The sequence below is a fragment of the Exserohilum turcica genome, assembly GCF_000359705.1.
Source record: "Exserohilum turcica Et28A unplaced genomic scaffold SETTUscaffold_8, whole genome shotgun sequence".
NCBI lineage: Eukaryota > Fungi > Ascomycota > Dothideomycetes > Pleosporales > Pleosporaceae > Exserohilum > Exserohilum turcicum.
The window spans coordinates 2114252-2127401 of NW_007360299.1; the positions used below are offsets into that span (position 1 = coordinate 2114252).

Here is a 13150-nt window from a genome sequence, read left to right on the forward strand (position 1 = left end):
ATTACTGCAACTCCAAGTGCAACACCCAGAATTTCCCCCCACGCCTCTCCCCGCCAGCCCACCTGCCAGCCCCTCCGCCGCGACTTTTGCGTTGTGTCACAGTTCCCAAACATGGCCGCACGTACGCTGAGGATAGGCCTCATCCCCGGCGACGGCATTGGCCGCGAAGTCATCCCCGCCGGCCGCCGCATCCTCGAGGCGCTGCCCTCGTCACTCGGCCTCCGCTTCTCCTTCTCGCACCATGAGGCTGGCTGGGAGACGTTCCAGAAGACGGGCGCCGCCCTCCCCGACCAGACGGTCGAGGCGCTCAAGTCGGACTGCGACGGCGCCCTGTTCGGCGCCGTCAGCTCGCCCACAGTGCAGACCAAGGGATACTCCAGCCCCATTGTGGCGCTGCGCAAGAAGATGAAGCTGTACGCCAACGTGCGGCCCGTCAAGAGCGTCAGGGGCGCCGTGCGCGACGTGGACCTGGTCATTGTGCGCGAGAACACGGAAGATCTCTACGTCAAGGAGGAGAAGACATACACTGCCCCTGACGGCTCCAAGATTGCCGAAGCCATCAAGCGCATCTCCGAGACGGCGTCGTTCAACATTGCCGCCATGGCTGGCGACATTGCGCTGCGCAGGCAGCGCGTGAGGGACGCTGGCGGCAGCTCCATGCACAGCAGCCCTCTCGTCACCATCACGCACAAGTCCAACGTCCTGTCGCAAACCGACGGCCTCTTCCGCGAAACGTCGCGTCGTGCCCTGCAGGACGCCAAGTACCAGATGGTCGGCGTCGAGGAGCAGATCGTCGACTCCATGGTCTACAAACTGTTCCGCCAACCCCAAGACTACGACGTCATCGTCGCGCCCAACCTCTACGGCGACATCCTCTCTGACGGCGCCGCCGCCCTCGTCGGCTCCCTCGGCCTCGTCCCCTCTGCCAATGTCGGCAAAGACTTCGTCATTGGCGAGCCCTGCCACGGCTCCGCCCCCGACATCGAGGGCCAGGGCATTGCAAACCCAATTGCTACCATCCGCTCCACCGCCCTCATGCTCGAGTTCATCGGCGAGGAGGAGGCGGCCGCCAAGATTTACCAGGCTGTTGATGCCAACCTCGAGGAGGCCAAGCTGCTGAGCCCCGATATGGGCGGCAAGGCCAAGACGGAGGAGATTATTGACGACATCTGCAAGAGGTTGTAAATGTGCTTGTCCTGATATGAACCTTTTGGAGATTTTGAAAAAAAAAGTTGTTTTGAATTCAATCATGATACCAATATGCACCTATTGGCCATATCTGGAGCCATGGCCAGTTTCCCGACTCTGCTAGCAAATCGCCACATGCCGCCCACGAACAGACTCCATTTCCACTCGGTGTGGTTTGGCTCTATAGCTGTCAGCGCTGCTCAAGCCGCTGATTGCACCAGGATTGACTCGTACCAGACAGCACATTCGCCATCTTCTTTTCTTGTCGACGAATCCACCAAGCAACCCACGTTTGATCAGTATTCCTTTTTGCTGCTTGGTAACCACGATCGTCAGTCGTAAATTGCGGCATTTTCTCCCTCTATGAGGCAAATTCGTGTCTTGGCAACCCCTTAGGTAATGGAATACCGAGCCACTGAAAGAAACAACGCCTCCTAATTATCCAGGCATTCCTCTTGTGGTGTGGGACTTAATTCTCTTACGAGGCGCAATGCTATTACCGGTCGTTTAGGCGAGCTAATTAACACCAACTTGGTAGGTGGTTGAGGTAACTGTAGCCCGCCCCCAAAACGCTGGCACAGATATATAAGCTGCCATCAATGCCGACTATATCTACTTTCAGCATTTCTCGTGGCATGCCTATGCTCCTGACCTGGTTACAATAATCCCCTCCATCGAATTCTCACCGATGCCGCACACCTCTCTCCACCCAGCTCATTTCTACGACCACATCAGCCAATATTGCAACCAATCAGTTCAACAAAGACATCATGAGCTTCTTGAGCGAAGGCCTTGTCTGCGCAGTCTTCAACGCTCTATGCTTTTTTGTCATGTACCGCGTCTTCAGCGCCCAAGTCGAATTGCTGGAGATGAGAATGAGAGAGTGGCGGAAGGAGATGAAAGATATGAAAAAAGACATCAGGGCACAGATTGTAGCTGTGCATGCGGAGGTGGGAGTGCGGGTGGAGGAGATGAGATGCGCTGGTGCTGCAGGAGAGAGGACGACGACGACGAGAGATGCGTGGCTAGGGGTAGAGCATCTAGTATGATCAACGGGAAAGTGGACAAATGTCTGAAGCCTTTGGGTCTTGTTCGCTGTCGCTGATAATCCAAGGCATCGCACACATTGACCAGCTAGCACTTTCACACCCTTCATTGCCAACGTTTCAACCGCCACTTGGTCGTTCCGTCGTGCACATATCAAAGACTAACATTGTTGCGACATAGTGACCATACACTCAATCACAACAGAGACTGGGATCCTCTGGAGGAATGCTAAGTATAGCACTGATCTTCAACCGCTATCCGGCACAACTCTCGTGAAGAATACCGCCTCAAGAAACCAAATGAGCGTCTTGTGAACTTGTCGCGATTCCAAGCCTTTCCCAAACCCTCTCTCACCAAGTAGCAGTCTTTCCTGGCGAGACTGAAGGCGCAGGTACCTGGCCGAAACGTCTCATGGATAGCTCATGTCAACGATAGTGTCATCTCCCTCATCGTCGCTCTCGTCATCTCCATTGCCATCTTCCACGCTCGAACCACTCTCAGACATACCGTTTATCGGCATGCGTTCGCTTTCCCCGGTACAATACTCGTCATACAACATCATATCACAAACAGGGCAACGATTCGGTGTACCGCTGGCGTCTCTCCACCAAAGCTTGCGAGGCGGTCGAACCTTTTCCTGACCTGGCAATTCTCCAGACTCCTCCCTTGTGTCTTTGCAGCATGAGCAGGCCACCAATCTGCGGATGATGACTGGGAATATTCTACCGAGCACTTCGGTTTCTGTACTAGCGTGACTAATCTCACTGCTGCTCGAGCTGGAGCTGGAGCTGACGCTCATCAGCGAATAATCAAGCGGGTTTACCTCCCATGAAGACTGTTTCAAAGTGTGTTTGTCGTAATCGAGGTAGACATGGGGGGGTATATGGAGCAGCTTGTCGGTGTGATGTTCTGGACTGAAACACTCAAGGGTGACGACCTCATTACCAAAATTCGAGTAGATACTCGCCAATTCAGTGGCAAGCACGCGGATAAATTTTTGCTTCAAAACAACACCTTCTGCTCCTCTGTGTTAGTCAAAATTCAAAAACAAAAGTATTGTGCAGCTATCTGCCACACTGCTGTTGTGAAACTCGTTCTGAAGGCGAGCAACTGACCTTCAGAAGCCCTGTCCTCAAGTTCCATATCATCGAAAATGGCAATCTTTGGGTCTTCTCCAGACCAATCATTTTCTTGAGACGTCGATTCAAACAATGTCTTGGGGGTTGGCACTGACTTTGACTCATCTCCTCCAAGTAGAACTGACGGAGAGGGCGACATTGGACCCGAGATCGGAGTAGGCGGTGAGTCCTCCCGGTAACGAGTCCCCATGTTTATCAATACAGCGTTCTCCATGAATTGGATCTTCGAAAGGGGGACGGTTGTGAAGTAAAAGAATATTTCCTTCAGAACTGTACCCCAGTGCCATCCGAAGAGATTCTTTGCCAGGTCTGCATTGCATAGACTCTCCAGCATTTGTCGAAAGACCTCAAAATAATCCCGATATCTTTTTTCATCTTGGGCATATGCGCGCAGTATGCCAAGCAGCTCATGACCTCTTGAACCTGGGCCAAATGATAACGGCCGAAGAGGTAATTCAACAACGGAAATGTCTAAAAACATTTTGTCCAGACATTTTTCGCCAAAGACATGGTTGCAGTGCAGTCTGACTGGCAATTCCGAGTCATTGTTTCCCGGACCTGAAGGCTCTCCGTAGCGCTTGGAGCAAAGCTGACACTTCCTGTCATCTTCTTCAAGATCCTCCAAAGGTATCGGCTTGAGGCTGTCTATGAAAGCTTTCAAGCTTTGGAATGCGTCTGCACCCAGCTGAGGAGTCACGTAATACTCGTCGCTTCTACCGAAGATGTATCTTTCCGAAGATTGACTGTCGGATGACAGCATTTCCTCATCACTTTGTCGTTTGTGTACTGCATTTCAGACTCTGAGTTTGCCATTTCGGAAGATGATGTAATCCACTCGAATTTCTAGGTATCGTGATAATGGAAATTGGCATGCGCTGTCGAGGGTGCGGTGGGCTGAGGCTTTGTACTGACGAGACTTGTATATCTTTTAGGTAAGACCAGAGCGGATGAGAAATATAAGCTTGTCAAGGCTGGAATTGGTCCTGATGAGAAGTCAGCAAGAACAGTTTGGTCTAGACTAATCAGAGAAATTTATTTTTACCTAAGATCTGCCGGACGCAAGTGGATGAGAGGATTGTTGAAGGATGAGGAGTGTAAATGCCGTGGAGGAAAGACAGTGTTGCAGTTATGCCAAGTCACCATAAGCAACGCACTTTCTGTCGCTCAGCAATATGCCTCCCCTTACCTCTAAGCTGTTGGTTTCGTCAGATAATATTTTGGAAAGTGCAAGAACCAAGAGACAGCCTGCCGCTTCGTGATGCAGGAAAGTGTATTCTGTCAATTGTGAGGCATTTCCAGAAAATGTTGTCTCTAGTCAATGAGTGAAGGTAATGGATCGGTTCTGCGAAACCCGTAAGGTTTAAAATATCCTTTGACTAAATTGTAACAGTGGGAGGGCCAGAGATGGAAGATTAGACAAGCGCTGTTTAGTATTCAACACAAAATGACTCCCTTGCTACCGATGGTAGGGCCGCTTCTAAGATCAGGACAACAATGAAGACATAGCACCGGCTCCAGTCTCTTCCACGTGTCCAGATCACCGTGTAGCAAATTATTGATTGGCTGGTATCAATGGCCTGTAATTTGATAGCGAACCGAAATGCGCGTGCAGATGGCGAATCCATTAACTGCTTAACCCGGTTATTGACTCACCATGCCATTCTGACAAAGATAGCCGAGATAATCGTTGCTTGGAGAGGCAACTTTATTGCCTATGCAATTGGAGATGTGCGCCTTGGCTTCTTTGTTGTTCTTCCTTCATTCTCTTGCGCAATTTCCTCGTCATTCGGAACCAAGGCCAGTGCCTCTTGCAACAGTCGCTTTTCGCCCAGCCTCACTTGGATTGCCATGCGATGTCTTCTTGTAAGATCATTTCGGCTCAACAGCTGTTCATCTTGCTCAATCGAATGGGGATACTGCGCCAATCTAGCCCTCAAGACCTTGTTCACCACGGCGTTGTAGATGTCGTCACCTCGTGTTCTCTTCAACTCTAGCTTTGTCTTGCCGTTGAGCTTTTTGAAAATTTTCAGGAAAAGCATTACCTGTTCTTCAAGTTCAGGTGATACCTCGCGTAGCATTGCTGGTTGCGTGAACATGCCATAGGGCGATGGCTCTCCGGAGTCGCGTTCAATGACGAAGACATCTTCCAAATCCACTTCTGGTTGCGATTCAGTTTCTGTCTGGAATAGCGTTAGCATTACATGGCACTCCTTACATGTGCGGATACCAAGGAAGTGGCTACCTCAATCTTTTGAATGAGATTTTGGGATAGTTGAAGTTCCTTGCCGAGTGCTTCCCGAACCATACTCCAAGGAAGCTCAACAACATCATACCGACTGTGCTCAGCGGTCACGTAGCCATATCGTCGCAGTAAGTCGGATGATGGCAGAGGTCCATAGTAGTTCAGAATCTCTGATCCAGTAGGGATACTCTCACGAAGTGAAGTAACCTCGAGCTGGTCACCATGGCTTAGGTGAGCCTAGAAATCCAGGCTGTCAGTGCAATGTATGTGGGATGGATCGGGGGCTTCACATTGAACTCGGCATTCGCGTTGAGCATGTCCGCCATGGGCACCATGCCTAACAGGGTCTTGCCCTCTCGATCCTCGAGCCAACCATCATCGTCGTCCTCTTCAGACTGCTCGTCTTCGCCCTCGAGATCAAAAGCGTATGACATGATGGTACTGCCCATGCGATGTGCGAGTGAAAGTAACTCTTCTTGGTTGAGCTCAGGCGCGCCTTTGGGATAGAAGACATTCCGATGTTTCACGACAATGGGCAGGATGCGCGAACGTAGCATTTGATCACTCTCTTCCTTTCCAATCTTCTCCTGGGTTAACGCTGTTCCCTCAAGCTCTTTCAGTTCTACCTCTGACCAGAAAATCGGTGTTTCAAAAGTCTGCGGCAGTATATCAAGGTAGGGCTTCCATGGCGAAGCATCGCCATGCAGGTGCTCGTATATCAAGACAAGAATGAGTGTGCCCCATGAGCCCAAGGGTTCCACTTCGTTTTCTTCGTCCCCGTCTTCCAGGGGGTCTTGGAAGATTTCAGGGAGTTTCTGCGTTAGCTGGGACGTTTGCGCGTTGATGATGATGTCCCTTGGTATCGAAAACAGCGGGGTGTCCTCGGCAATGTCCTGCTTTGCAACTGCGTAGATTTCAGTGTGGTTGTTGTCGCGGTAGGCGGGCTGTCTGGACTCACTGATGCCGCGACCGGAACCTTTGGATCTCAAGTCTCGAATTTCTAGTAGATCATCGCGGAAGACGCCGCCCGAGTCCTTGAACCAGGCGAGAAATCGGGTGGTGAGGCCTTGGAAATGATCCATTTTGCTGTCAACTTTGCAACAGGGGATTGCAATGCGTCAACTGGATGTTGTGAGTGCCCTAAGTAGGCCTTTGCTGAAAACTGTGCGCGCCGACTTCTGGACGCGGCTCTAGGTATGCTCCGCAGCGATGCCGGATGGATTCGTCGTCGCCGTGGATTTCAAGACACAAATACTGCCAGTATGAAGTCAATCCGTTCGCATCGACGACTCTCTTGGTCAAGGTCATGATTGGTGAGCAGACGCGTTGAACATCAAGCACTAGTGCTGCTGCGTGCGCTAGGCCAAAGGGGGTTAGCGTGCCAAGAACAAGATTCACCACCACCCGCACTTGTCACCTCCACCTCTACCTTTACCTTCTCCCTCCGCCTCTCCAACAGAAGACACCTGCTGGTGGCGCTCCCTTGGTGGTGTACTCCCACCGTGTCGAACCATTGCGCTCCCTTGACACTGCTGGCCTAAACACGCCAATTGAAACGCGACTCCGCCCACTCAGCTTGCACGTCAAAACCTTATCCAGCAGGATCTGATAAAATTTTCGCCTTGCACGGTTGGTCTAACGGCGCGTGCGCCATGCCTTACCTGTACAGACAATCAAGAGCTGATGCCCGTTATCGCAAAGCCCCACCACGGGAGACGAAAAAAAAAACATTGAGCGATAAGGGCAGAGCTTCAGTAATGCAGCTTGTGGTGTTGTTTGGCAGGAATAGAGGCCAGAGACGCAGGACGCGTGTTCCACTCCTAAGAGGTGTTCACTGCAATCGCCAACCACGTACCCGATACATGGCCTTCCACTAGGGCTGGAGGTGACCATGAACACCCTTACATGTATGGATTCCAATTCTGCCACGGGAAAAAGGCCCGAGAATTGCAGTCGAGGTAGGTGGGGTGGTGGACCCAGAGTAACGCATCTCGTCTTAGGCAATGGTACAAAACCAGCTTGCAGGCCTCCAACGAACGGTCCATCTTATCTGATCGATACGCCGGCTTCTCTTCACGTCGATACCTGCCGCAACTTACAATGCATGTCAAGACTTCCGTGGCCCATGTTCGAAATGGTCTGCCAACCAAGAAGTCCGCTGCTTCTGCACATGTGGAAGAGCAGATCAGCCCAGTGTCGCCCACCAGCACCCAGGATGTTCCTGTGAAGATGAAGCTTTTAGCAGTTCTTTTGGTAACAGCAATTGGGTTTGGGTCGCATTGGAGCAGCGGGGTGACTGGCGCAATGAAGAGTACTCTCAAGAAGGCATAAGCGACCGCACCTGGCCTCAAGCTGCAAGCAATGATTAACACTAGACAGCGATTACACATCAACAACGCTCAATATGCAGTGCTAGAAGCAAGCGAAGACTTCATGAAGACGGCCCTCATCCTCGTCAGCGGTCTCGTCACGGATAGAATTGGCGGTGCAAGTTAGTGCCCATCCACCTGGTAACAAGCATGCCGCCTGACCCTGATTCTAGATGCCATGCTTTGGGGAAACGCCATATATAGTGTTGGTGCTATCTTCATCGCTGCTGCTACTACGGTCCGCTCGTACAGGTTCATGATCTTCGGGGTTGTTGTGCAGGCATTCGGGGATATCGCCACCCAAGTCGCGCAATATAAGATCTTCAGCTCCTGGTTCGCACCCTCAAACGGTTTCGCTTCCACACTTGGTTTCGAGCTTGGTATCGGCAAGATTGGCTCTTTCGTCGGCAAGGCTACCGCCAATATCATTGCAAAGAAAACCGGAGACTTCAGCTGGGTTTACTGGACAGCTGTTTTCATGAACCTCTTCACCAATGTCGTAACACTGGTCTACTGGTTCTTCGCGCGATGGTGTATGAAGGTCTACTCTGGAACCGCCGACCCGGCAACTGGTGAGAAACTCACCGAAAGCAACAAAAAGTTCGAGTTTGGCAAGACATTGAGGCTGCCATGGCCCTTCTGGGCTATCGTTGCTTTTTCCCTCTTTCAGACTAGCACAGCAGTCGTTTACTCGCAAAATGCCACCGAGCTAGCCGAGCTGCGCTTTAACATAGATTCCGTGACGGCCGGCTGGTACTCAGCCATGTCGCAGTACTTGGGCTTCTTCTTGGTGCCTCTGATCGGTGTCTTCGTTGACCTTTTTGGTCATCGTCTCAGTCTCATGCTCTTCTGCAGTCTCGGTATGCTCATATCTATGTGCTTAGCGGCGTGGGGCCCGACTATCGGCGGAACAGCGGCCTCGTTTGGCATCTTTGGCGTCGCGTCCATGTTCGGCCCAACTGTCATCATCGACTCAATCCGCACGGCCATGTGGCACCAAGAAGTCTTTGGTTCCGGTTATGCAATCAAGATTGCTGTGAACAATGGTATGAGCATCATTGTTCGCATTATTACCGGTGTGATTCAGGATCGCGACAACAATTCTTATCATCACGTGGTAATCATCTATGTCATTCTAGCTGCCGGCTCCGTGGTGGTTGCGCTTACCCTCGTGACATGCGGCCTTTTCAACCCGGACCTCGGACACTTGCAATGGACCCGGAAATCTAGACTGGGAAAAGGCGAGGTGATCAACCAGCGCAAAGCAGAGTTCGAGAGTGGTGCAAAAGGCAAGAGGAACAAGCAAGTCAGCCTGATCTTGTTCATCGCACTACTGTTTTTCATTGCAGGTGCATGGGCGGCATACTTCTGGGGCGTTGCCACTGGAAACAACAAGTAACCATGATTAGATTTAGTACTTACTGAAAACCTCGAGGACAATAAAACGTTAAACATTCCGCACGCACATTTGCAATATATGTGGTGCCACTGCAACAATCATCATTGGCTCGTCAATGGTAAAACTCATATAGCTAGAGTAGCGTGATAACGGCATAGCTGCTCGAGCTGCACCTGCTTTTAGCACTGTAACAGGCTGTAGCGACATGTATGTATAGATGAAGGAGTCGTATTCGGTGAGGAATATTCAGTCCGAGCGCTTCCACAACAAAAACAACCGTCACCAAATACGAGATGCTTCGTAGTCTTTGGCTGGAGAGCAGGCCTAGCAAACACCAGGCTCGCTGGCGACCCTGTGCACCGGCATAATAAGCTGCCAAGCTATCTTCTCCTTGGCGGTTGACTAGGAATGCCTGTGTGTACCCTTCTTCACTTAGGCTAATATATGTAAAGTCAAACTTTTGCCAATCTATTCGGGTTATGATGCCGAGACTCGGACGCATAGTGACAGGTTTTGAGAAACTAAAGAGCAAGATTTTCTCTTTAGGGTTTCCTTTCTGGAAGAATTCGCGCATAAGTATCTCTCCGACAGCACGATAGGTATAAAATCTGTTTATTCATTCCTCTACCCTCTTACATACACATCATCTTATCTTACGCTCTTGCGATTTTTCCCTTCAGAATCTCGTCTACCTCTTGTAAAAGCTCTACTGTGCTTGGATAAGATGAGGTTCATAGTAACTATTGAAATCTTGGCGCTTTGCAGTCAAGTTTCTGCTCTCTGCTGTCATTGGGAGTCAAGTGGGCCCTGCAGTCTAGAATCACCCGGCTGGGCGAATTACTGTGTAAGAGCTATTGAACCATATGTATATACGTATGATTACGCTAACGAAAATGACGATCATAGTGCTACTCACCTGACCCCCATGCAAAGAAAAGGTCTTGCGATGGAAACTACCCTCAACATTTTGGGAATTGGGCTGACAATACTTTTGGGGATTGTGGTACTAGTGGGGATGGAAAAGTCTATTGTGTTCAGATCTAGGTGAACCCTACATATACATACATACATACATACATACATACATACATACATACATACATACATACATACATACATACAAGTGTGAAAAAGTATGCCTACACAGCAGACTTCATGCTGTCAATCAACCAAAGCCGCCATACTCAGTGATTCAGCCTACTTAATTGTAGTTATAATTGACGGTTTTAGAAAATGCCCATCATTGTAAGCATGTACTGAAGGGGGCGCGAAATATATATGTAGTGAGGAAATCGGATGCACATCAAGGCACGTGGGTGCATGAGTGGTAGTTATCACCAGGCGTGTGCAACAGACGGTTTTCACTTTTCGTGGCCTTTGCATAGGCGACGCGTTCAACACAAGATAATCATATGCGCTTGTGTGTGAGACTTTGCTTTGCGCTTCTATCACGTAATGACTTCGCGTCATAGTCCCTAAAACTTGTCTATTAACTCTATTATCATTGCTGCGACGCTGGTGGCCATATAGGTCACGCGCGTCAAGTCCGCAACATATCAAGAAAGCAGTCATCGCGTTTGCTTTCAGTGAGGCTCAGCGACGGCAATCTTTGGCCAAGCAATTACCTAGCCACCCAGTAGACATAGCAGCTCAGCTCTACCAAATTGACGTGTATATCATACCTACTCCATTTATATGACTTCACTGTCGTAGTAGCTTATTTAATCAATTAGGATAACATCGATTGCCAGGGCCCGCTACTATTGGAGCAATAGACCTAGAAACCATCAACCGAAAATAATGATGCACGGGCGCTGACGATTGTGAAAGCGCACACAGCCGATCTTCACCACTGTCTGGACCACCCCGTTCCAGCTCAGAAGCGGCTAGGTCGACCCATCACACGTATAGCAGATCAAACCAGCTATCGGTACAGTTTATCCAATCCCACTCCTTGCATACCATAACTTTGATTATATACCCATTGCAATGTCGTCTAAAGCAACGTTTCTTTGTTTGTTTTAGGCGGTATGTAGCAGATCACAACGTCAACTAGCACTGCGATGGTGAAACATTAGTGGCAATTCCATCACTTATGGGCGGGGCGGGGTGAGACGGCAGGATTGGGATGTGACGCGACGTGACTTGACGTAACCTGACGTGACATGGACGCGTTAGACATGGTGGTTTACAAAACTTCTGGCACGTGTGCTCACTTTAACCTCATTTCTTTACCACTAGAAACCTCAATGTATTGGTATCATAATCATGTGGGTATGCGGCCCGTATACTCTCCATCTCTGACTGCTGCCTATTCACCTATGCCACTATAGTTGACGTTTCGCAATTGCTAATAACCACAATAACCACACCACACACGTGCCGAATCGATTTTGCAACCAAGCATTCCAGTGGCCCCTACCAGTCTATATGGCTCCGTAATTAGGTTGATCTAGTCGAGTTTTGAATGTGAAGAATGATTCGCCTCGTATGCGTTGCTTCGCCAATGACTCAACCCATCCTCGGGTTTGCGCCATTAATCCTCTCTTACAGCTGGAACTCTTTATGCAACACCATGTGCCCCATGACAGAAAACACCATCCCGGCCATTTTTCCTACACCTTCAGGCTTTCCATCGCTTTCAAAAAGTGGAAATTTGCTCCTCCATGACTTCGTGTCTGGGATCGAGATTTGCAACTTCACTAAATATGAGCCCTTACCCTGTCTATACATGTCGTATTGAATGGGAGCTACGTGTAATATGCAAGTCACGTGCCCTTTGCAAATTCTCTCTAGTGTTCAGTATGCCATGCCACTAACAGGACTGAAACATTCCCTAGCTTTTGTTACAAGTCTTATAATGGGGGTTTCACTGTTTTGGCAGATACATAATACTGAGCTGAAACGAAACATATCCCTGTGGGGTGTTACAGCTACATGGGTTGCAATCCTGTGACAGTTTTTGTACGACCACAATCTGGTAGTAGCTGTGCTATCGCAATATTGCAGCAAAATAGCTTAGTTCTCCTTCAAGTCTATACGTATAAAGCCCATATCTACAGCTGAATCCTACACCATCAAATTATTACTTCTCTCCTTCACATTCTCAATTTGTCACCTGTTTAACAATCTAATCACCTACTTCTCTTACACCAAAATGAAGATTGCTGGTACAATCTCTCTTGCGCTGTGCGCCTTGTTCGCAGCTACGGTAGCGCTCCCTACCGCCCAGTCGAATACCATCAGCAATGAAGCCCTCAAGAACGGCAAAAACCTCGTGCCCACCAGGTAGTGCAAATTGCAGACCAGGTGCTGTAGCAAATCCCCCTAGCACTGGCTGCTCAGCAATCAATCAGTGCCGTGGTTAGAAAGATATTAAAACTACTATACATAGTAATGGTATGCGACCCCTATATGAACCCTGAGGGAAATATATCACCAGGAGAAGTAAGAGGCTAATTATATGCATGAAGATGCTTCCCAAGTGGAGTCAGGGTTGGAGTCGAGGTCGAGTTAAGGGTTATGACTCGGGTGGAGGCTGAGGTTATGGTCATACTCACATCTAAATACACTAAGTACACCAACGTCAAGTTTTCTAGAATAGGTGTAATTTTTGTTAAATATATACAAATCCCTTACAAGAAACTAATTACAGCAAGTTTTAAGACGTGCAGCGTGCGCGCTGTGGAGCTATAAGCTATAAGAGCAGACAGTTAGGACACGTCTCACACTCAAAACAAAACACACAGACCACTCTGCTTAGTAA

At 49.4% G+C, this 13150-nt stretch overlaps 4 protein-coding genes across 4 annotated transcripts; 2 read left to right on the forward strand and 2 right to left on the reverse strand.

Moving 5' to 3' along the window:
• Positions 1-111: 111 nt before the first annotated feature.
• SETTUDRAFT_99250 (uncharacterized protein) lies at positions 112-1185 on the forward strand (the record flags this gene model as incomplete). The annotated part of the gene is made up of 1 exon (XM_008032949.1): positions 112-1185. The coding sequence occupies one exon, from the start codon at positions 112-114 to the stop codon at positions 1183-1185; it is 1074 nt and encodes a 357-aa protein (XP_008031140.1).
• Positions 1186-2644: 1459 nt separating this feature from the next.
• On the reverse strand, positions 2645-4134 carry SETTUDRAFT_35592 (uncharacterized protein; the record flags this gene model as incomplete). Its single annotated transcript, XM_008032518.1, has 2 exons — positions 2645-3252; positions 3351-4134. 2 exons carry the CDS (start codon positions 4132-4134, stop codon positions 2645-2647), a joined length of 1392 nt encoding a protein of 463 aa, XP_008030709.1.
• A 952-nt stretch (positions 4135-5086) lies between these two features.
• Positions 5087-6698, reverse strand: SETTUDRAFT_98410 (uncharacterized protein; the record flags this gene model as incomplete). Its single annotated transcript, XM_008032950.1, has 4 exons — positions 5087-5554; positions 5617-5853; positions 5907-6520; positions 6575-6698. The coding sequence occupies 4 exons, from the start codon at positions 6696-6698 to the stop codon at positions 5087-5089; spliced, it is 1443 nt and encodes a 480-aa protein (XP_008031141.1).
• A 1027-nt stretch (positions 6699-7725) lies between these two features.
• On the forward strand, positions 7726-9431 carry SETTUDRAFT_123805 (uncharacterized protein). The gene is made up of 3 exons (XM_008032951.1): positions 7726-7941; positions 7996-8107; positions 8159-9431. Exons 1-3 carry the CDS (start codon positions 7846-7848, stop codon positions 9382-9384), a joined length of 1434 nt encoding a protein of 477 aa, XP_008031142.1. The 5' UTR covers positions 7726-7845; the 3' UTR covers positions 9385-9431.
• Positions 9432-13150: the final 3719 nt, after the last annotated feature.

Bases quoted from the DNA above. Each gene is read 5' to 3' on its own strand.
- SETTUDRAFT_123805 (XM_008032951.1), top strand. From the start codon at position 7,846: ATGAAGCTTTTAGCAGTTCTTTTGGTAACAGCAATTGGGTTTGGGTCG. The intron at 7,942-7,995 runs GCATAAGCGACC...AACACTAGACAG, and splicing joins TGAAGAGTACTCTCAAGAAG to CGATTACACATCAACAACGC. The intron at 8,108-8,158 runs GTTAGTGCCCAT...CCCTGATTCTAG, and splicing joins GGATAGAATTGGCGGTGCAA to ATGCCATGCTTTGGGGAAAC.